The following is a 21,698-nucleotide window of genomic DNA, read 5'->3' on the forward strand; positions in this document are numbered from 1 at the left end:
CATCTGGAATCATGAATATCTGAAAATAAGGGACAATGCAATCTCTGGAGCCACAATGCACGCATGGCTAAAATATGCCAACTTCATCAAGGAAAAAAAAGTAGTTGAGTTTTTGATGATTTAAAAAAACTCAACATTTTTGATATAATGTCTAAAGACAGGGAAAGCTAGTCGGCAAGGCAAAGTTATTTTTCATGCCACTGTGACTGTAAATTGTCAGCGAGGTTGAATGCAATAACCGGAATGTCTACTTGCACTGCACACACGCAATCACACACAAACACACAGCAGCATCCTTATCTTTCATTGTTCAGTCTACTGCGGCTATCACCTTCTCTCTTGTTAGACGAGTGAACAGACGAATTGACTGACTGCGTGATCGATGGTGGCGAATAAAGGTGAACGTACAGGTTCACGGTTGGCGGCGGCGGCAGAATGCAGAGTCTTTTGTCGTTTAATGAGGCTCTGGGCTGTGGAGACTGACACGACAGACATAAATTGGTGTAAGTGGTTGTGGAGGATTTATGGCCGTGCGGCTGGCCTGAGACGGAGGACGGGTTGGGGGGCAGGAGGAGGAGGAGGAGGGTTGTGTCTAATTTCAGAAGGCAAGTTCTTTCTCTGAAATAAGAGGCAAAATTGTCCAGGCAGATCTGGAGTCAGCTAATTCCATCCCAACAGGAGCCTTGACCATGAGGGCCAATGTGTGAACCTGATGTCTTTAGTAACACACAACCCAGCTACATTTCCCAGTATTCATTTCACCAAAAGAGCAAGTCACTGTTGACCTTGAGATTCTACTTCTGCCACCATTAGAGAACCACAAAAAGGTTATCTGCTGCTCTAGTCGGATGATCAAACACCTCCGATTTCATTTATATATTTGCACTAAAACTGAAGTGACATCAGACTGACCACATGTAATTGCGGCCGTGTGCCTCGTCATTCAGGAAGTCCTAATTTAGCATCCACTAGCAGAAAGCTATCCTCACCTATAGCACGTCTGAGGCGACGGCTATCAATCATCTCTCACTCTGGATGTAAAGCCTCAACCTTTAACAAAATTTTCAGTTTAATGATGGCAAAAAAATCCGCACAGAATAGCAGAACATTTAAGTGCTCCTATTAACCAAGATGTAAAATGCATAAAGTTACATCTCAAGGTTCGATAAAGTCAAACACTGTGCCACTCTACTAACGTTCTGTACTTATGCTAGCGATGCTTTGAGAGAATACTCTGCAGCTGCATCTTTTTAAGCCATTATAAAGAACATAATGATATCTCAGTGACCTCAGTCCTATTATAAGAGACCCATCATCTCAGCAGACTTCCAACTGACGACTGTAACTTCTGCTACCACCTGCCTATAAATATCCCCCGCACACAGCTAGCATTCAGACCCAACATTATGAGTTTAGTTTCCCAAAGACAGTTCGTGTCATTACTACAGGAACGGTCGACATAAATTCAGCAATTGAGTCAGACACCGTTAGGACCTGAGGGGACATTCTGTAGGTGTTTGGCCGTGTATCCTGCATGGGTCATTTTCTACTGAGGTCACAGCTTGTGGCTTTCTGCTTCCTCATAAACACTAGTCTCCATTTTCAACACTGGCACCAAGCCTGATGAATGATAGCAGCTAAAACTTGCACATTTATTTGTAGGCAACGTTTTCATTTTTACTTTTTTTTACTTTTTACTTTTTACTAACACAAAACTGTAATGGAAGTAACACCACTGTCAACCATGCAATTTTCTCTATCTAATCCAACCTTTTATTCTATTTACAGACTCACAGGGCTGCCCTGATCAGATCAAGATGGCTGCTCTCACAGCCCATCAATCATCATTTCTACTTTCCCCCCTGGATTCTGACACCGCGGTTGTATCATGTGTCTTCATTCGCCATTACTACACTCTGCAAGAACTTTCCCGTCTCCAAACTGTGTCCCAATCCTCAGAACAACTCGCCCACGGAACTCAACTCTGCACACTTTGATGCTAACAAAATACAGCGTATGAAGAATATGTCACACATATGCAGGCACTTATATACTCCTCAGCCCTTCCTACAGCCTCCCAGGGCTCCTGCGCCTGCACTAAAGCAGTTTATAGAAGCCTCCCTACATGGACACAGCTTCTGGAATAGCAACTGCTATTTGATCTGACTGCAAGTTCTCTCACCTCTCCACTTACGTGTAACCCTCGTACACCTACTCTTCACATGTATCGCACAACACAGATACACTGCAGTTCTAAATGCTATTATTTTAATTCACCTGGAATAAACTTTAAAAGTTCAGCAGTTTCGTTTTTAACGTCCTACTTACTGCAGAGTGATTTAATGATAGACACTAAAATGTGTCATAATTAAATAATTTCTCATGAATTAAGTATAAGATGAGTCACCTATATTCTCAAACAATGGAACAAAGGAGGACTCCATTCCTGCCCTTTTTGTCTTGGGTTTGAGTGTTCATGTCAAATGGCAACCAATTTCAATTTTTCCACTTTCTTCTTAATTTTTGCAACTGCACATATTAAAAAACAAATGCCTGGCATTAAATTTGGAACTAATGGGTATTTTCTTTATTCTCTTGATGAACTGAGCAGTTGTTTTGTCTACAAAAAAGGTCAGAAACAATGATGTCCTAAAAATTTCTTGTTCTGTCTCCAACACAAAAATGTTCAGTTAACTGTCAAAGAGAGAGAAAGAGAGAAACCAGAGAATATTCACATTCAAGAGACTGAAATCAGACAATTTGGACTTAAATAATTGTTCATTAATTTAACAGTTGATGCAAATCGATTAACCCCTGCAGTTGTACTTGCAAGTACTCAATTCAAAGACTAATTTTCCTCTCTTGAATTGCTTAGTTTGAATTTCTATAGAGGCAAGAAGTTGTAAAACTCTCAAGTATTGGCAATTTAAAAAATGAGAAGTCAGGAAAGGATATATCTCTATCTTTTCCATCCTGTTGAAGTAACTGTCATAGAGGCGTGAAGACACCAGAAAATATCTACATTTAAAAAGCTGAAAAAAGAGAATCTTTACTTTTTTCTTTATAAAATGACTCAATTTGATTTATTAGTTATCTAAATAGTTTGGCTAATAAAAAATACTGACAACTAATCTATATATCATTGCAGCGCCACTATACTCTTACATATTAAATATTAATATTATCTGAATAATAATTTTACACTTTTCTTTGCTTGGTGGTCTCATTTTAGCCCCTCAGAGAAGTCTCTGTGTGCTCCACTGGTCTCGTTGGTTAAAATATGCTGAGAGGTCCAGAGATCAGCTCGACTGGGTGACTGTTCCTACACTGGGATCACATGACCCTGACAGAGTGAATCATGGGAGGGAATCTAAGATGCGCCCCTCCCTCTCCAAGGTGCATCGTGGGATTTTGCACTGTGGCCTGGGTTTAATACGATGAAATGCAAATCAGTTCCTGCTATTTCTTTACTAGTGGTGCAAATTCAAATTGAGAGAACACGGTGCCTCTGAGCTTTCCCATGCACTCATTGAAAAGTTCATTATGTTACAGTAAAATCATGTTATTTCAACCTCTAAAAAGAAACCTGAGACCTGGATGAATACATCACATCTCAGATAAGAGTACGACTTATATGCTACATTATTATGCAACAGTGAAGCAAACAAATGGCAAATTCATCATCACTGGTGAGGTGATTTCAGCATTTACAGTTTTACTGTTAGCTCGATGTCTAGCTCAAGAACATTTTTAACATGTTTAGGTGAGGACATCAAGAACACGTACAATAGCATTTAGCTTCACATTTGGACATTTATAAAAATGTTCTACACTCGCCATGTTTTGGTTTAGCATTGCCTCACAAAACATCAGGTAGTAGGTGAGATCAATGACCCCGTCTGGCTGCTGCACGACAGGCTTTGTTAAACTGCAAAATGAGATTAGACAAGAATAGATTTGATTACGTGGCACCCGATCTCTCATCGCCCACACATAGGGACATTACATTAGGGTGAGTGGATAAATATCCCATTACTGCATATAACTTTATAGCACTTGACTCCAACGATAATCAGTCTTTCTGACACTTCATTCATTTTGCACCCTGAGGAAAAGAGGGGAAAAAAAAATGGTGGAGATATCGAAGATTTGATGCAAATCTAATTTAGAAGGTGTAAAAAATAGAGTAAAGCAAAAGCCTTTCAAGCACAGTTACTGTTAACCCTGCAAATACATGTTTATCATCATCAGGCCTTGTGTAAAAATTACCTCTTAATCTTCCCTAAGACCGATGCATTAGTCACATTTGTTGTCATGATTATTCAATTTGTTTGATACTTACACATGAGACTGGGTGATAATTTACTATTTTATATCTGCTTTCTATTGTATCAGGACAACATTCTCATTTAAATTTAAGAATTGACAGTGTTTTTTTTTTTTTCATTTCTTAAATTTCCCACAAAAAAACTTTTTAATTGATGTGATAAACTTGACACAACCTTTACAATTCCTTCGACAAACATCAGTTTAAACACGGGAGAAGCCCCGTGTTGGGGGATATGAAGTAGATACTAAGCAATTAGCATGTGGCTAACAAGTCAGCTTAGCCAATAAGGCTGTTGATAACCCTATGTAATGGGTATTTATAGGTTACTGCTCGCATAAGCCTCGTCAGTCAGCCAGTCATTCACTTAGTCAGTTGGCAGCTGAACTCTTAAACTATGTGAAACAGAAGATGTGGTGTGCTTTGTATGGAGATTTTGTATTTATCATTTCTAATATTTCACTGTATTAGCCAAACAGCAAAACATAGATTCAATGATTTCAACTATAAACATAGCACTCCTTTTTTCTTTTTACAGATGGTGTTTTTCAGTCCTCTGCAGTGAGAGTTAATCTTTAAACAGCTATTGATCGCCCTCTTGAAGCTCACTACTTTTTGAAGACATGCTCTAAGCTGTCAGAACCACATCTGGGTGAAGAAGACATCAATAGTTTTTGAGAGTTTATGGAAAGATCTACTTCTGCCCCTAACCAGCCTGTTTGCCTCATGTCTTCTATCAGCCTGACCACGAATGCCTTTGTATTTCAAGGATTACAGCTGCTTTGAGGGAAGAATATCGCCAGAGACAAGATGAAGCCAAATCTCATCACTCTGTCCATTCGGATCTCATTCCATCTGACACCCTTTGCTAGATGCAATATCTAACACTATTTTCGCCAACTCCTATCAAATAAAATCCCTGCATCAAACCAAGTCGTGAATCATTAAGCAAGCAATCTACAAGAGCTGCTTCGTGATAAATATAAACCAGTGCTGTACAATTCAGACACACACACACACACACACACACAGGCCCAGGCACACACTATTTCTAATGTCCAGTATCAGATTCGGCATCACTGTGTGTTGACAAACACTTTACTACTGCGTCAAGTGGTGAGCAGCTTTTTCCACTGAAATTTCAAGGACAGAGGGCAGAACAGGTGGCGCGAGGATTTCCTTTCATATTCATTACATTGCAAAATGATGCACTGGCTATATTTATGGGCTGATATCAGCTCCTTAAGCTAGATTTTACATGCCGAGGAGAGCATTGGAGTACCATGACCTACTCCCCAGGGGGGTTGATAAATGAAGACCAAAGAGAGGGGCTCACTTTGCTGGGAGAGGTTTTTCAAGGCCTACTATATCATCTTACATTCAAAAGATTGACAGGGGCATTAGGTAAAAAAACAAAAGTTACTCCTCTAATAGACAAACAAGCAAGATTTAGTATGCCACAGAAAAAGCGAGAGAAATTATATTTTCAAGAATGGTAGCAAGAGGAAGTGCTCCACATGACTGGAGAAAAGACAGACAGGAAAACGAGGCAAGGGGGCAGGGAGGGAGGGAAGTCGAAGACGAGCAAGTTGAAAAGTATTTTTAGGAAGATGTTTATTTGTAGGTCTGTGAAACTAACCCGGGGTGTATATCTACCAGCCTTGCCATCTCCCTCTCTCTCTCTCTCTGTTACCATCTGTTGAGGTCTCTCAGCCTGTCACAGTGCTCTGGCTCTATAGGTCGGGGGAACATTTTGCACTGACAGAACAATTCTGCAGATTCACAGCAAAGTACCATCTGAACATGCCCGTCAAAAATGCTGCTGTTGTGCTTCTCTATGCTGTAATGCACCACAACAGTGCGGATTAGGCGTTACTAGGTTAGATTAGATTAGGTTAAAGTAGATTAGAGTGGATTAGACAGGATTATCCCTGTGGTGGAATTGTCTTGTGACGGCACAAGCACAAAAATCAAACACAAAGAAGTAAAAAGGATATAAATGGGTCTGGGTGCATTCATTTATCTTGACATGTATGGCATGGACGTATATCAATTTAATATACAATAATATGAATCTGATTATGTTAACTAATGACATTTTACAAATTGAGATTGCGGTATTTGCTAGGGAACTTGTAAATTACTATAAATTAACATGAAGAATAACATCTTACTTTTTGCTAAACTTGCCTCAATACAGTACTGTCTGCATCGCCTGACCAATAACTAAAGATGTTTTGAAAAGCAGGAGAAAATGGCACACGGCAATTAACTGTTAAATTGCACTAAGAAACAAATTAAATGGTAAATTTGACCTTTCTTCTGTTTAAGACATGCAATGCATGTATTTTGCCATCAATTTTGAGTCTTGTGACAACCCTTACAGCTGCTCAAATACATTTCCATACTTCTGAAAAGACTCTTCTGGTTTCAACTGGATAAAAAAATATGACAGGTTTCATGAGAACAATGATTTTTCCTAGTTGTGACTCTAGCCCAACAATTGATGGTAACAGGAAGTGACTGAGGTTGTTTCTATGAGTAGATGTAACGTTAAAAGGTAGATTCCATATAAATCTGAATTGACATTATTGTACCTTAAGAGATCTTGTACAAATGTTATTGCGCTATTCAAATTTTCATATTTTTGCACAACACTTACATACTGTTATTGTGCAGCAAACTGAATACTTTTTTGTTTCAAATTTATAGAAAAGTTGGAAAAAGATGCTTGAATTTGTCATTGCTAGCTAGTTAGCTAGTACTGTGACTTGGATATCATGTTAGCTAACCTAGCCCAAGCTTAAAATCAAACTTTTCTAACCTTAATGTCAGAAAGTTTGATAAACAGAAAAAGTTATAACTCAATGGTACTTCTACGAAATACTTCATTATCTACCTGAGAGCCATTTTCAGCTTGAACTTCAGGATTTTTGCAGTGGAGGACGGCAACTGTGTTCTCTGAAAACGGTCATCCAACATGGCGGCCACGGAGCAAATTGTTTGACTAGCTATCTTTTAGCTAACTTAGCAAAAATGATTAATAACTTTCCACTTCACTAAAACATTTATGGTTTGTAGGGTAAACATTTAGCCTAATGATAAAACTATATTAACCTTTGTAAAAGTTGTTTCTGTCGCAGTTTTTCGATGGAAGACGTCATCTGCGTCAGTTGACAGCTCATTAACAGCACCTGTCGAGCTCGTCGTCCACGCAGCTTGTCACCAAGGCAACGGCTGGCGCCCCGCCCCGCCCCGCCCCGCCCCCTAGCTAGCTTAGCGAGGCTGATAACGTTAGCTCGGCTAAAATAGTCTTATTTTAGGAGTACGTTTTTGCTTTTCTAGTATGTTAAGACTATTGAATTCTTTAGTAATTCGTCGTGATGCTTAAATACAAACGTAAATTACACATAGACATACATTTCTCGGCCGAAAATAGCTGATAAATTTATTTAAATAAAAAAAGTCTGTATCTCGGGTTAGTTCCTCTATCCTTATCCTTCAAAAAAAGAAATAGATAATACATAAATGATCCTAATGTTGTTAAAACTGTTGTTAAATAATGTGTTAAACTAATGTGTATTTCCGTTATTCAAATGTTGGCAAACGACTGAGGAGGGTGGTATTATATTTAGACAGCCTTCGCAAGGCAATCAGGGGTAACTGAAAGACAACACTGAGAAAGTTCCACGGCCTAAAATATCTGCCCACACAGCTTCCAGCAGGACTGAAGTGCCAGGTGCGAGGACAGCTAAGGCGCAGATGCCCAGTTACACTGTTAGCCTGTTTTAAACTTTACACCAAGGGGAGGTCAGCGATTTCGAAAGCACACAATGTGTCATGTTAAAAAGCGTGAAAAGTCTCTCGTTGAGAGTGCGAGGGCATGGGTAGATCTGTGCGTAATTACGCACGGCGGCACAAGCGTCCCTACATCCAAAACTTACCTTCCTCTGCTGCTTCTCCCAGGCGGGGTCCAGCAGCAGGTCCCTGTCCCAGTCGTCCTCCTGGATCATATACGCTTGTTCATGGCTGATCGTGTAGGAGTTGCTGTATGTCATTTGGGTTTCGACAGCTGTCATCGTGCCGCCTCTTTCAGGACTTCTCAAGTCCCCCTCAGCTTATAGTAAGAAAAAAATAATCAGCAACACAAACGACGAAGACGCCGTGAGGGCAAGAGCCTCCTCGCTTTCGGGGGGGGAGAGAGAGTTAGGGGCTGCTGAGACCAGACTCCACTGGTGCGAGGTGCCTGTGCGGAGGTGGTGCTCCCACTACCAGAAGACCCTGCTGGCCGGTGCTCCTTTCCTGGTCAAAAGTGGCACACGTGACCGCACCCCAATAAGTATGGGAACTGACAGCTTGGGTATCGGGTTCTGACCCTAAAAAGGTGTAAAGGGCGGGGTAGTGCCCCGCTCGCAGGGTTAACGGGGCTTGTGAGTGGCGAGGAGGGACGTCAATTACGCCCCCTCGCACCAGAGAGGTTTTTATGGCCTGTGCAGTGCACCTGTTGCTGTTAGTGACTCTCAATGGCAGACCCGGCCTACCTCTGCCATGAAACAGTATCAAACAACTGAATCTGTTTGTCAACAAATAACATTAAAAAGCGGTCAAGTAAGTGATTTTAGAGAGCCGACAATCTGAACGGCTCTCCAGGCAAAGTTCCTCTGGGCTGCCAAGACTGACAGCAACTCAGGCCACCTTATTCCGCATTGCACATACACACAGAATCTACTATTTTCTATCATAAACCACAAGATATTAAAAAGTTTCTCAATAAATATTCATAGCATTCAGTATTGGTCGCCTAAGTACATCATTTCAATTAGAATAAAAGAGATTCAGGCACTTTTAATGAGAAAGAAAATTAATTTATTCATGATTTGCATGCAGACTGAAAAATGCCTCGGAACGTCTAGAAATACAGATCAGAAGGCATATATATATATATGCATACACAACCTTACAGTATAGTTCATGATTATATATCAGGATTTGTCATTCACAGTAAACATGTCGATGCAAAGATTTCATCTAACATTCATCAACTAACCCCCCCCCCCCAACTTTCCCTCAATCCTATTCAGCTTTGTGCTAGAACAAATTTCCTGGAAATCAGCAGATCGGGGATTACTATCCTCTCGAGGTGACACTTCTTTCAGTCACCCTTGATGGGTCTTTGGAAACTAGAATGATTTATATTATAATTAATCAGGCATTTACATGTAACTACTCTCTGCTTGGTCCATTAACCTACTTGTAGACGCTTAGCTACTGTGGGACTATTTGTGGTTACCATTGGGTACATGACTGTGCTACGTCTGAGCTGAGGGAATTGGACGTGCTTGATCACTGTAAACATAATGCGACATTGTAGATATTTGATAATAAAATGGACCATGTAAAAAAAAAAAAAAAAAGAAAAAAAGACAGATTTGGCCCTCTGGTGGTTTTTACACATCGACTGACTAGGGGTGGACAAAATAATATGAACACCTGACAATGTAATGCGAGCCAACACACCACCACTGTACTTTGAAGCATAAAAAAAAATGCACATTTTTGAATCAATACTCAAACTTCTTCAGTGATAAAGTTGTGTATTGAACTGCATTAAACTCGCTTGTGTCCATGCCGTCTTCACCCCCTGTGGATGAGGTAATGGCTGAGGTACGACTCTACCGCTAATCTGATGAAAGGATGAGCGGCAGAAGAGTCCAATTCATGTAATTTACGTCTGCGCTAGAATAGTCGTCGTCGGTTACTGAATCTTATTACTGCAAAAACTCAAAAGGCAATATGGTCTATGGGTTGTGCTCAAACCACCAAACCAGAGTGTGCTCCAGGTGCACACACACACACTTCTCAGCTGACGGGAGAACAGATGTAACCTGTGGGGAATCCCGTCAAGACAACACAATACAGGGATGCGCGCACAAAAAAAAAAAAAAAAAGCATCTGGATTACAGTTCTTCAGCTGTCCAAAACCACAGAAGGCAGGGGAGGGAGGGGGGGAGAGTGGGTGAGGAAGTGGAAGTAATAGGGGAGGAGGCTGCAGCGAGCTTTTGGCTTTGTCAGTACGGTGCGACTGTGAATTCAGAGCAAGTTTTTGTCTTTGTTTTACAAGAAAAAAAAAAAAAAAGATGCGTGGTTGCATTCACCCAAGCACGGGAAGCCCAGAGACTCGCAAGCACCCCGAAGAAGCCTTTAGTGAGGAGTTGGGAGAGTGGGAGGGGGGGGGGTATGCGGTGGCTGGAGGAAAGTAAAATTGGAGCACCAGGCACCCTGATCATGGAGGCCGGGAAGGATTCTGTGCCGTCTACTAACCCAAAAGCTGCTTTGTTTTTAGGGAAATTATGACTTAAAAAATGTCTTGAAACTGCATTATTTTTCCTGCGTACATTTTCAGTAATTTAAAAGGGAGCATACACTGTTTTCGGTGAATTCTACATTTTTGCAAAGACTCAAGTGTATCCAAGAAAGTGATACTTAAGAGGTAAAGCTGCACTATCGGGATATACGATAGACAATAAAATGTCCAGTGTTAAAATACTTTTTTTTTTTTTTTTAAATAAGATTCTGGCTATCTATTATGGCAATTAACAAAAGGGTCCTCCAAGATCAGGAAGGTGAGGTTAGGGAGCAGCTTTGAACAAAGAGGATCCTGCCACTACCAACTCACCTTATAATCAACTCATCTATTCACTCCTCTCCTTCTTCTTCCTCCCTTTCCTTCCTTCCTGTCCTTTGTTAGGCAACGCCCTCTTTGTCTCGACTCCGTCTGGCAGCTGTCAGAGCAAACGCCGGAGACAACACGTTTTTGACATACTGAACGTGTGGGATCGTGTGTGTCTGTGTGTGTGTGAGAGAGGCTCTCTATCTCAGCGCAATCTTGACAGGTAAGAACACATACAAGTCACTCAGAGCACATATCCAGCCAGTCCAGCTGATCCCAGTATTAGAGGAGAAAAAAAAAAGAGCTGCCGTACCAGAAAAGTCCTATAGGAACCCTGAGATTGGTGAGAATCTACAGGTCAGACTGGCCTCATACCTAGGCCTATCTTATAGGATGTTTCTGATTGGCACACAGGCTGTGAGGGACCCAGAGGTAAGAAAATTGTTGGATTGATCGCTTAAGATGTAATGGAGCTAAGTTCTTTTGGGAAACAGGAATAAAGATCCTTCCCACAGCCTTGTGGAGCAAACGCAGCATTCAACAGGTTTAGCAAAGCGACTTGTCCAACATTGAAGTCTCTCTGTGTCATGTTATTGAGTCCGGCGGCAGGCCACCACACATACACTGTCCATTGGCACGCCCAGGCCTCTATGGTAACAAAGGAGGGTGGGGAGGTTGGGTCAGGTGGGTGGTTCTGGGAAGTTGAGTCCGAGCCAGAGCCACGAACCCAGATCCAAAGTGGCGACGGCGGTGGCGGCGGAAAAAGCGCTGTGTGTGTGTGGACGGCGGAGAGGAGAGGCGCACAGGGACAGTCAGGTGGGGTTGAGGAGGAGAAGGAGGAGGAGGGGGGAAGAGGGAGGGGTGGAAGGAAGGGAGGGAGGGGTGGAAGGAAGGTGGGTTAGGGCGGCGAATACGGCGGTGGAGAGGAGTTGACTAGCGGGCAGGGGAGGGGGGAGGGCGTGTCCGCATGTGCCAAGCCTCACCAAACACCACCCATAAAGTTCTTTATACATCCATGCTCTCTCTGTTTAACATACAAAAACACGCACACGCTCTATCATACTTCTTTTTATACACTAGACAACAGCGGACAGAGAGGGCACAGTCAGTCGCCTTGTGTGCTGATGCGAGACAGGACTCAGTCTTGCGAAAGGGGGTCTTAGCCCACCCCACCCCTTCTGGAAGGGGGGTACTAGCCACCCCCCACCCCGTACGCCACCCCCACCGATGGCACTGCCATTGCAGCAGAGGAGGGGGAGTTACGGAGCGGGGAGAGGGAGGGGAGGTGGTGATGGCGGAGGAAAGGAGGAAGGGTGGGGTAGTGTTTGGACAAGGCACAGTCAAAGGAGGGGCGGCAGGTGGGAGGAGAAGGGAGGTCAGTGCTTTTTGTTTTTTTGTTTCGTTTTTTGATTTACCTTGGTGGTGAAGAGAGAGAGAACAAGTTCCCACTGCGGTGGCGTCGCGCTAAAAGTCCTCCCCATGGGCTCACGTTGCCACGCTCACGCACGGCTGCACGCTGGCCGTTCCAGGTTGGCACAGTGACCTAATTCAGTTGAGATAGTTAGTTCAGAGCTGGACTGTCGCGGGGCTTTTTTTTTTTTTTTTTTTTTGAATGCGGCAGAGTTACAGATTATCACACATGCAGGTCTGAGAGTAGAGTGGACACAGAGACACACGGAGGGGTGGAGAATTTGGTGCAGCAGGGAGGAGACCAGACCAGACCAGACGCACACCCATCAACCCCAGGAACAGGACTGCTCCACAGATCAAAATGCACCCAGGCCATTCTATCTGTGTGCCTCTCCCCAGCTCTCAACATGATTTCACAGTGAGAGTTATTTTCCGCATGAGAATCAATTTTTTTTTTTTTTTTTTTTAATAAAAAAGGACTGAGCCTTTCTTGCCAGAATGAAATACTAAGGTGCTTTTGGTCAAGTGCAAACCCCTTCAAAAGACTTTTTGGTTTGCACCCAGTTTGAGAGACTGGAGAGAGAAAGGAGCACCAACCCGCACTTACCCTGACCAAAGAGAGCAAAGCTGGGCCAGCATCTACACCTGTCTCCCCCTGGGTCCCCAGTCAAATGGGTCTGGTGGTCATTTTACACAAGAGAAACAGATAGTGGAGAAGAACAACATAAACAAGAAGGGGAAATGTCCAAACCCTTTGCTTTCTTTTACCACAGTAGTCAGCCAAACATTCTTTATTATAATAATGATTATAGTATACATATTCTCAATAAAAAGCATGCTGATGTTTTGTTTTGTTTTTTTCCTCTTTTGTCTTTTCCTATAAAAAAAAAAAAAAAGGGCAAAATTAAAATACCTCTCTAAAAAATACGGTCTCAACATGGCAAACAAGACATTTCGCAAACCACATAATTCTACAAAGGATGCAACTGGTATGTGTTTGTATATACACAACACAGAAAGATTACACCGTGAGATGCAAAAGTCACTTAACCACTAAAAACCACACAAGGGAGGGGGAGGAGGGGGGACAGCGAGGCAGTAAGGTGATTTCAGAGGGTATGTCCGTGTGTGTGCATCAGACCGCTGTCAAATAGTAGTTGCAAAAAAACTTGTTTGAAGCGACTATAGAGCTGAACGGTGGAATTTGCCACACAGGATAAGCTCATGAATGTCCAAAAAGCACCCGCCTTTGTTATCTTGATGCAGCAAACTCCACCTACCAGATCCAACAACAAGATTGCAACAAACGCTAAAACTTCTTTGCAATCACAATCTGAAGCAGGTCTGGAATTCGGAAAAAAGTAAGATAGTCGGGGCAACTGAAAGACACTGCCCCATCTCTCATTTCATTGGTGCTATCGCCGTCGTTCCTACTTAAAAACCTGCGGATAGTCGCGAACCCTTGAGGTTCAGTTTGTGGCTTTTTGAAAACCTTACCATATGAAACAAATCTAACACAAGAGAGTCCGCAAGAAAGCTCCAATGCTCGTTCCGGATACCAAGTTCCCCTTGAAATGATTAAAAAGTCAAAAGCACTTAAAAAAATGGGAGATCCCTCCACTTAATGCACTTCACTCAAAGCTTATAGGCACATAATTGAGCTTTATCACATATCATGATTCCTATTAGGATGCAGTGTAAAGATCCTTTGTAAACAGCTCATTCAGTAGTCACACATGGGTTTGTTTTAACCATTTACAATTCATTACACCCCAGGTTGACTCTTATTACATGTAAACTACAGTAAAACAAACAGAACACAAACCATTTTTTTTTTTTTTTTTTAAAAGGCCTCTGAACACATAGCAGAACTTAATTCAGAATATCTACAAAAGTCATTGTCACTGAAATCCACCCTCTCCATTCCTAAACTGCTGTACTCTCATGAGAAGCAGGAAAATAACTGAGTGAAAGGTGTGGAATAGAATAGACTCTACACTGAAATTAACTGTTGTTAGAGGTAGGCAGCTGTATTTAGAAAGCGAAAGAGGGGTGAAGGCAGTGTCTTCCAGTAATTAAGTTCAGAGGAAAAGGGTCGAGGAGAGATCCAAACATACAATACAGTACGTATTATGTGTGCTTTACTTTTTTTTTTTTCTGCAAGGCGCAGTCTTAGCGGCTGCGTTTTGTGTGCTGCAAGGTCAGGAGCCCGCACATATCGCTCTCTTGCACTCGTTCACACACACTACATCCACATCGCATTCAAGACAAACAGCCACCCCCCTCCAAAACACGTCAACCTTGGTTCTGTTGGGCACGATGCAATGCAGCCAGTACACAATATGTGTTTCACTGACTTCCCATCTGGTTAGAAATCATCAACATAAGGCAAAAAAGGTTTCAAATTAGCTGCCCTAACTGATCATCTAGGCCTAAGGAGGATGGTCGTTGAAAAACCAATGTCTTTTATCGTCAATTTGGCCATAGAAAATCATAACTGGGTTGCGGAAATAAAGGCATATGAAACGACTGACTGGATCAGTCTAATACTGGCACAAGTGTGAGACTGGCACAATAAAAAAGTAAAACTGAGAAGCACAAAGAATGCCCGTACAACAGATGGGAGACTCCCTTTCGTGGCTGCACTGCGTGTGTGCAAACAGGACCAAGGTTCGCTGATCAAGTCCCTCATAAAGAAAGGTTAATAAACCGAGGAAACCCCAGTTTCAAACTCCGCCACACACATTTGAGCCCCCAGCCACACGCAAACTCACATACACACACGTACAGCTGCTGTAAGGTGTTCAAGTTTGGGGTGAAAGAGGAGATGGTGGGGTGGGGGTTGAGGGGCAAAGAGGGAAGGGTGGGGTGGGGGACAGAGAATTGTGTGCGACTATCGGAAGGGGGGCTCAGGCGTGTGAAGGGAGAGTTCGGGGCGGCGGAGGATGGCCTCCTTGCGCGTGGGCGGCGGCAACGGCGGCTCATACACCCTGGGCGCAGCTATGGCGGCTGCCACTGCCGCAGCTGTGGGGACCACTGGCCTGAGGGCATCCAGCGTGGCAACTGGCTGTGCGGACATCGTGGGTACAGCAGGGACTGCCGACACTCCCGGCATGCCAGGGATGGCTGTCATTGTGTTCGGTGGTGGGTAGGCATACTGGAACTGGGGGTACTGCTGCAGCTGCTGGTAGTACTCCGCATAGTACCTAAGGGAAGTGAGGAAGAGGAATAGAGAGGGATGGGTTTAGGCGGGGAGAGGAAGGTTTTGGTAGGAAGAGGGACAGTATAGGTGTTTATTGTGGCACTTGACAACACAGTGGGAGAAACAAAACAGGAATAAAGCCAACAATAGGTGTGAAAGAAGCAAGAAAGCATTAATCAGCCATGAGAAATATGCCTCTAAGGTTGTAAAAGCATGACTTGCTGCATGACTCATGGGAATGTTTCAGTGGTCCTACCTGGCCATGGGGTCCTCTGCAGCCTCCACTGCCTCTTCTGCCGCTCGACCAGCTGGTGTGGGGAGCAGGGGTCGGCGCGGTTTGGCTCTCTGGTACATGAAAGGCTTCATCACTGGGTCTGGTAGCAGAGGTACCGACCTCCGTAGGGGACTACGGTCCCTCTCACCAGACTTGGCCGCAGCAGCTGCTGCTACTGCAGCAGCAGCAACTGACTGCTGCTCGGCCACAACCTGCTGGCCTTGGGCAAAGTAATGAGCCTGTCTTGCTGCCTCAAAGATGGCTGTAGTAGGGTCCGCTGCTCCCATGGCGCTTATATGTGCGTAGGCTGGTGTGGCAGCACCATAAATTGCTGGAGATACAGTGTAGGCGGGGTTGACGGCAGCTGATGACATATCTAATCCTGGAGCAGCAGCCAGATAGACTTGGGGGTTGCCCACAGTTGGGGTGTAAACTTGGGTACCGTAGGCAGCAGCAGCAGCGGCCGCAGCAGCAGCCGCTGGGGTTGCAGCCATCTGGCCGTAGATGTTGGGGGTCATCGAGCTGTACATTTGGGTGGCGCCTGATGTTAGAGCTGCCTGATTGGCCATCGTTCCATAAAGCTGATTGGCAACATTGGCACCATACACCTGGCTGGCAAGGGCACCGTAAACAGCTGGATTCACCGGGTTTCCATCAGTGCGTGTGCCTGTGGTAATCCCAGTGAGAGCTGCATATGTGGGATCAAAGGTGGAGGTGTTGTAGACTGAATTGTGCACACTTTGTTGGACTTGTAGTGGCAGGCCGGCTGCTGCAGCAGCAGCTGCTGCCAGGACCGCTGCCTGACTCTGGTACTGCTCCAGAGAAGGTTTCCCCACAGGGCATTCTCCAGCATAGTGGCCCTGCTTTCCACAGTTAACACAGGGGATTTTTCCTGTAGGTGCCTGCTTGCTGGGCTGGACCTTGGACAGCTCTACTGACAGGGGGCGGCCCTTAAATGAGGTGCCATGTAGGGCCTCAATAGCCTGGAGAGCATCTTCCTTGTTTTCCATGTGGACGAAGGCATAGCCTGCGGAAGAGGAATGCCTGGCTGTCATTGAGCGCAGGAACAACAGTTAGGATCACAGTGGCTTTGCCACAGGCACTTACTTATTGCTTCTACGAAAATGTGAATGTTGCGACAAAGAAAACAACCTTGTCAATCTTTAAAACAAAGATGAATCTCTAACCAGCACTACGACATGACTTCCCTCATTGCTAGTGCCACAGTTCAAGCACAACTTGAGAGAGATGTGACTGGGAACATTTTAAAATAATTAAAATATTAGAAGGGACTTCACTCACCTTTGACTTTGTCACACTCAAGAACTTTTCCAAACGTCTGGAACAGCTGCTGTAGGTCTTCAGTGGTGCACATCCCGCTTAGATTACCCACAAACACTTTCGTGGAGTGCAGCGGCCTTCCCCTCGACTCCTCCACCACCAAATTCCGTCCACGAAACTCCCGTCCATTGAGCTCCCGGATGGCGCGCTCGGCGGCACCCTCGCCCTGCAGGTGGACAAAGGCAAACTGTCGCAGCACGCTGCAGCTGACCACCTGGCCGTAAGGTTCAAAGATGGCTGACAGCTCTTCCTGGGTGGTGTCCAAAGCCAGGTTGCCCACAAAGAGCTTCACTGTGTGGCTCTTGTCCATGGCGCTGCAGAGAAACAGAGAAGTGATGTACTATAGTTAGAGAGAAGAGAGGGGATTAACTACACACCTACAACTACTGGCTGCCACGGATATAACAACTACTGAGTGAGCATAAACCACATGTCTGGCTCTATCCTAGTTCAGATGAAGAGAAGGAAGCACTGGAGTGTAACTGTCTGAGTACAGGGGTGGACTGCAGTAGACAGGGACATAGCTGACCCAGCTATTTAGTGTCTGTTCAGAGCTGTGAGGGAGGGGCAGCTGCTGACATGAAAAAACAACACTTAAAAGGCATTTCTTCAATGTGAAACATCCGTTAATTATCCAGAGACAAGGCAGATAAAAGATTAAAAGGGGCAGTTCAGAAGTCATAAACTTCTCGCACACACGTCTATGGAAGGTCAGGTTGTGGTTCCTCGTCCAGCATTCTCCTGATCAACTGACGTAGCTGGGGACTTGTTTTAAATCGTAGAAAACAACAACAAATCCTAACTCAATCCAAGTCTCCGTAAATCTCCCAAAATCTGTGTCCTTAAACTCAGACGCCCACTTCAGACGTACACTAACGCTTTTAATTTAGCAGCTTCAGTAAAGATTTCATCTTAGAAAAAAGGGTTTAAAGAGTGTCTTTCCAAATCAATTCAGGTTCTTGTGGATTACAGAGGGACTTGGATTAAGCCAGACAAGCTGTAAGGAGCCATTTAATGTTTGTGTTTTTTGGTGTTTTCAGAACTGCCCATCTAATTTAGTTTTTTAGGAGAAGGCTGCAACGCTGCTTCGCAGTAAAGCTGCATAAATGTTTTGTGGACTATTTAATTGAAGCCGACTCCCTGTACTGTCATACATTCACTCTTGGTCACAAAAAAAAAAAAAAAAACCCTCAGTCAGCACATGAGTGAGGAGCCAGATTAATATTCAAATACCACACAGACCTCACATTTGCCTGTGAGCTTACCACTCAGGTCTGATAAACAGATTAGGTGAAACACATCATGTCCACGAAGGACAGCCACTGTGCGTATCTTCAATGTATTTTGTGGTGCGAAGGCAGTTTAAAGGATCTCATTCTCATTCGCAGAGCGTGCGATTACACATGCACCGATGAGTCACACTCATACATAGATGTATGCAGAGCTGTGTCGATTTATCGATTAGTTAATGGAGAGAACATTCATTTACAACTAGGCTGCGCAAGATGGTGAAAAAGAAAAATCATTTTATGATTATTTTTGACGTGTTGTGATGGGAATTACAGTTCTAGCATCACAACTTTCATTTTCACTTAAAAACATGTTTTCTTACACCTTGAGAACAAAATTTGACAGGCAGGACATCTCTGCAGCGCGACTGCTGCGATTTGGATAACACACTTGGCCACACTGCGATCTCAGTGATGTTGTGGCAGCCCAATTGTTGACAGTTTTGATAAGTGCTTAACGATTTCAGTCGTGTTTACTTGCATATTAAAGTGTTTTACATGGCTGAAAGTGTAAAACAAAGTGTTTTATTTGCGGACCCACTACTGCTGTAACAAAATAATTTCCCTCTCTGGGATCATTAAAGTAATTCTATCTATCTATCGATTACCATTGTACACCTAATGTATATATTCTTATTTTATTATTCTTACCGTTTAGATTTTTGTACTTGATGTTTGTAACTTTTATTGCTAGAAGCTTTTTTTATTTTTTTATTTTTTTATTTGTAAAATGGCATTCAGAGTGGACGGCAATGGAAACATTTCTACTGTACAGGGAAACGTATTTCTCTAACTGCATATGACAATAAGAGCTTTGAATTCAACCTGAATGTTGAAAGGATTTGCCGCTTTTCCTTGCCTACTGATGGTAAATTAAGAGTCTCTGCATTTCTGTTGGACAAAAGCAGCGTTTTGAAAACGTTCCCTTCACTTCTGGTACATTTTGATGAGCGCTTTCCACATTTCCTTCGACCGAACGATTAATTGGGAATCAGCGGATTTATCGATAACTCAAATAAGGAAGCGCTTCGCACCCAAAGTAACTGATGACAATACAAACTTTCACACTCCAATCCTCCTTCCTCACAAGCTCCCAAATGTAGAGATCAAACTGCGGTGTGTCCCTACAGGTCGGCCAACACCTTTTTCCCCTCCTACTGAACAACCATTTACAGCTGGCTGTAAATCAAAGGGCAAAGAGGAACAAGACACCAGAGGAGGACATTTCTATTTTTTTGGTTTCGGGCTCCAGCCCAGCTGCTAACACTGACTTGATCATCACCTCTTACAACAACTGCTGCTGCTGCTCACAGACAACACCTTGAACAGAGATGCAGGTCCAGTGGTGACTGTATGCCCCCCTCCTCTGTTACATACAGCTGCTGCATGGACACTGGGTTCATGTGAGGCTTATAACCAGGAGGAGGAGAGGAAGGGGGGGGGGGGCTGGTGGGTTTTTTCTGATGACGCAGCACGACGCTGAGTCAACACATTTTTTAACAGCTCGGGTCATTTTAAAGGCGAAAGAAACAAGACGATTAAAAAAAAATAAAAAAGATACAAGTGAAGTTGTTAAGGAAAACAGCGCATTGTTTCAAAGGACATGAACGGCGAGGCGGGATGCTTTGGTGGGTTTTTTTGTCGCTTCTGGTGTCCAAAGCAAATAAAACAAGACACGGAGGAGCACGTAAAAAACACGTATTGTGCTCTGTAACACGCAACACGGATTATAAACACAACGACTGGCTCCCGATAGCAGATCGATACAATGCAACAAGCACAGGACTGAATACAGTGTAACACCGAGTGATTCCTGTGCAACAACGCGGCGGTATTAAAAAAAAAAAAACAAGAGTCCGTCGCCGCCACACACACACACACACACACACACCCGTCACAAACACCACAGCTTAAGAGACGATTTAATTACCTCCCGTGCGGCTCGGATGCGGGTAACACTGCGGGGAAAAGATAAAAAGTCGATTAAATAAAAGGATCTACCATCTTACCTAGGCGGTGCTGTGTTTCAAAATGGTAGCGCCTGCTTCCGTTTGCATGTCGGGCATACTGCTGGAGAGGCTGCAGAGGGGGAGGGCTGCTGCTGCTGCTGCTGCTGCACCCACAGGATGATGCTGAGTCCTCACAATCAAATGACTCAAGCACACAAAGCCAGGCTAATAAAATATATAAATCTATACATAAAAGCCTGTTTCGTTTATTGGAGCCAGAGACCAGCACACAGGGAACGAGGACTGTCTCCAAGGGGACAAGGATGCGAGCTCGGATAAAGAGCTCATTATGTGTTGCTATGAAGAAAATATGACTGAACCACAGAGGACGGATCAAGTGCAAAGTGACTGCTAATGAATGTTCACACAGTGCATACATTCAAACAGTGTTGGGGGAAGAAAAACATGAAAAACGTATTTTCATGTGAGGATTTCCTGATTTTTACTCATTTATTTCAACATAAACTAAATATATTTTGGACTAAAGATCCGACTGAACAAAGGGAAGTCTCTGAAGATGCAGCATGTAGGAATTTTATTTAAAATATTCCCACATGGGCCTGATAATGTTCGATCTAAAATAGACCACTAACTGCATGACTAACTGAGCTAACTAGCTTAAGGTAGTTACAAATAGCGGTTACCGTTAACATGCTGCCCCTTATGGGTTTCGATGATAGGACCACTAACTGCACAGCTAACTAGCTTAAGGTAGCTACAGTTCGCAGGTACTCTATGAAAAGGCTGCCCCCTTTGTGCTTGGATGATAGGACCACTGCCTGCACTGCTAAATGAGCTTACTAGCTTAAGGTAGCTCCAGTTAGCAGTTACTGTGTTAATACGCGGCCCATTTTGTGTTTGGATGATAGGACCACTAACTGCATGGCTAACTAAGCTAATTAGCGTACAGCAGCTACAATCAGCAGCAGGTAGCATTGTCTCTTGTAATTTAGTGGCCCCTATTTGTTTCCCATTTGAATTCAACAAGTGGCCGGCTATCACATTGAATATTAGCTCAAAACGTAAAAAGAATTAACTAAAATCAATTTTAAATCATTTTCAGACATTTTTAGATTTGTATTTCTACAAACTAAATACATTTTGATTAAAGTATTATACGTAAGTAAGATACTTTTTTCAAAAAGTATCATTTTGAAAAAAGTAAAATTTAAATCA

The 21,698-nt window shown here is 43.4% G+C and overlaps 2 protein-coding genes across 4 annotated transcripts in view; both read right to left on the reverse strand.

The window, feature by feature from the left end:
* Positions 1–8,655, reverse strand: part of actn3b (actinin alpha 3b) — a 36,968-nt gene extending 28,313 nt beyond the window's left edge. The window contains exon 1 of the mRNA XM_030430145.1: positions 8,272–8,655. Within this exon, the coding sequence (XP_030286005.1) occupies positions 8,272–8,406 (135 nt within the window). The 5' untranslated portion in view covers positions 8,407–8,655. The remainder of the gene's footprint in view (positions 1–8,271) is intronic.
* A 515-nt stretch (positions 8,656–9,170) lies between these two features.
* rbm14b (RNA binding motif protein 14b) lies at positions 9,171–20,809 on the reverse strand. Of its 3 annotated transcripts, none has more exons than XM_030430152.1 (4): positions 20,523–20,809; positions 17,186–17,538; positions 15,866–16,931; positions 9,171–15,613 (listed from the first exon to the last, which is right to left on the reverse strand). In XM_030430152.1, exons 2-4 carry the CDS (start codon positions 17,532–17,534, stop codon positions 15,301–15,303), a joined length of 1,728 nt encoding a protein of 575 aa, XP_030286012.1. In that variant the 5' UTR covers positions 17,535–17,538; positions 20,523–20,809; the 3' UTR covers positions 9,171–15,300. The 3 variants fall into 3 exon arrangements, with proteins under 3 accessions (XP_030286012.1, XP_030286011.1, XP_030286013.1); XM_030430151.1 differs by having other exon boundaries at positions 20,444–20,808; XM_030430153.1 differs by having other exon boundaries at positions 15,866–16,910; positions 20,444–20,805.
* Between the last annotated feature and the right edge of the window lie 889 nt (positions 20,810–21,698).

This window comes from Sparus aurata, chromosome 10 (assembly GCF_900880675.1).
Source record: "Sparus aurata chromosome 10, fSpaAur1.1, whole genome shotgun sequence".
In the NCBI taxonomy this organism is placed as follows: Eukaryota; Metazoa; Chordata; class Actinopteri; order Spariformes; family Sparidae; genus Sparus; species Sparus aurata.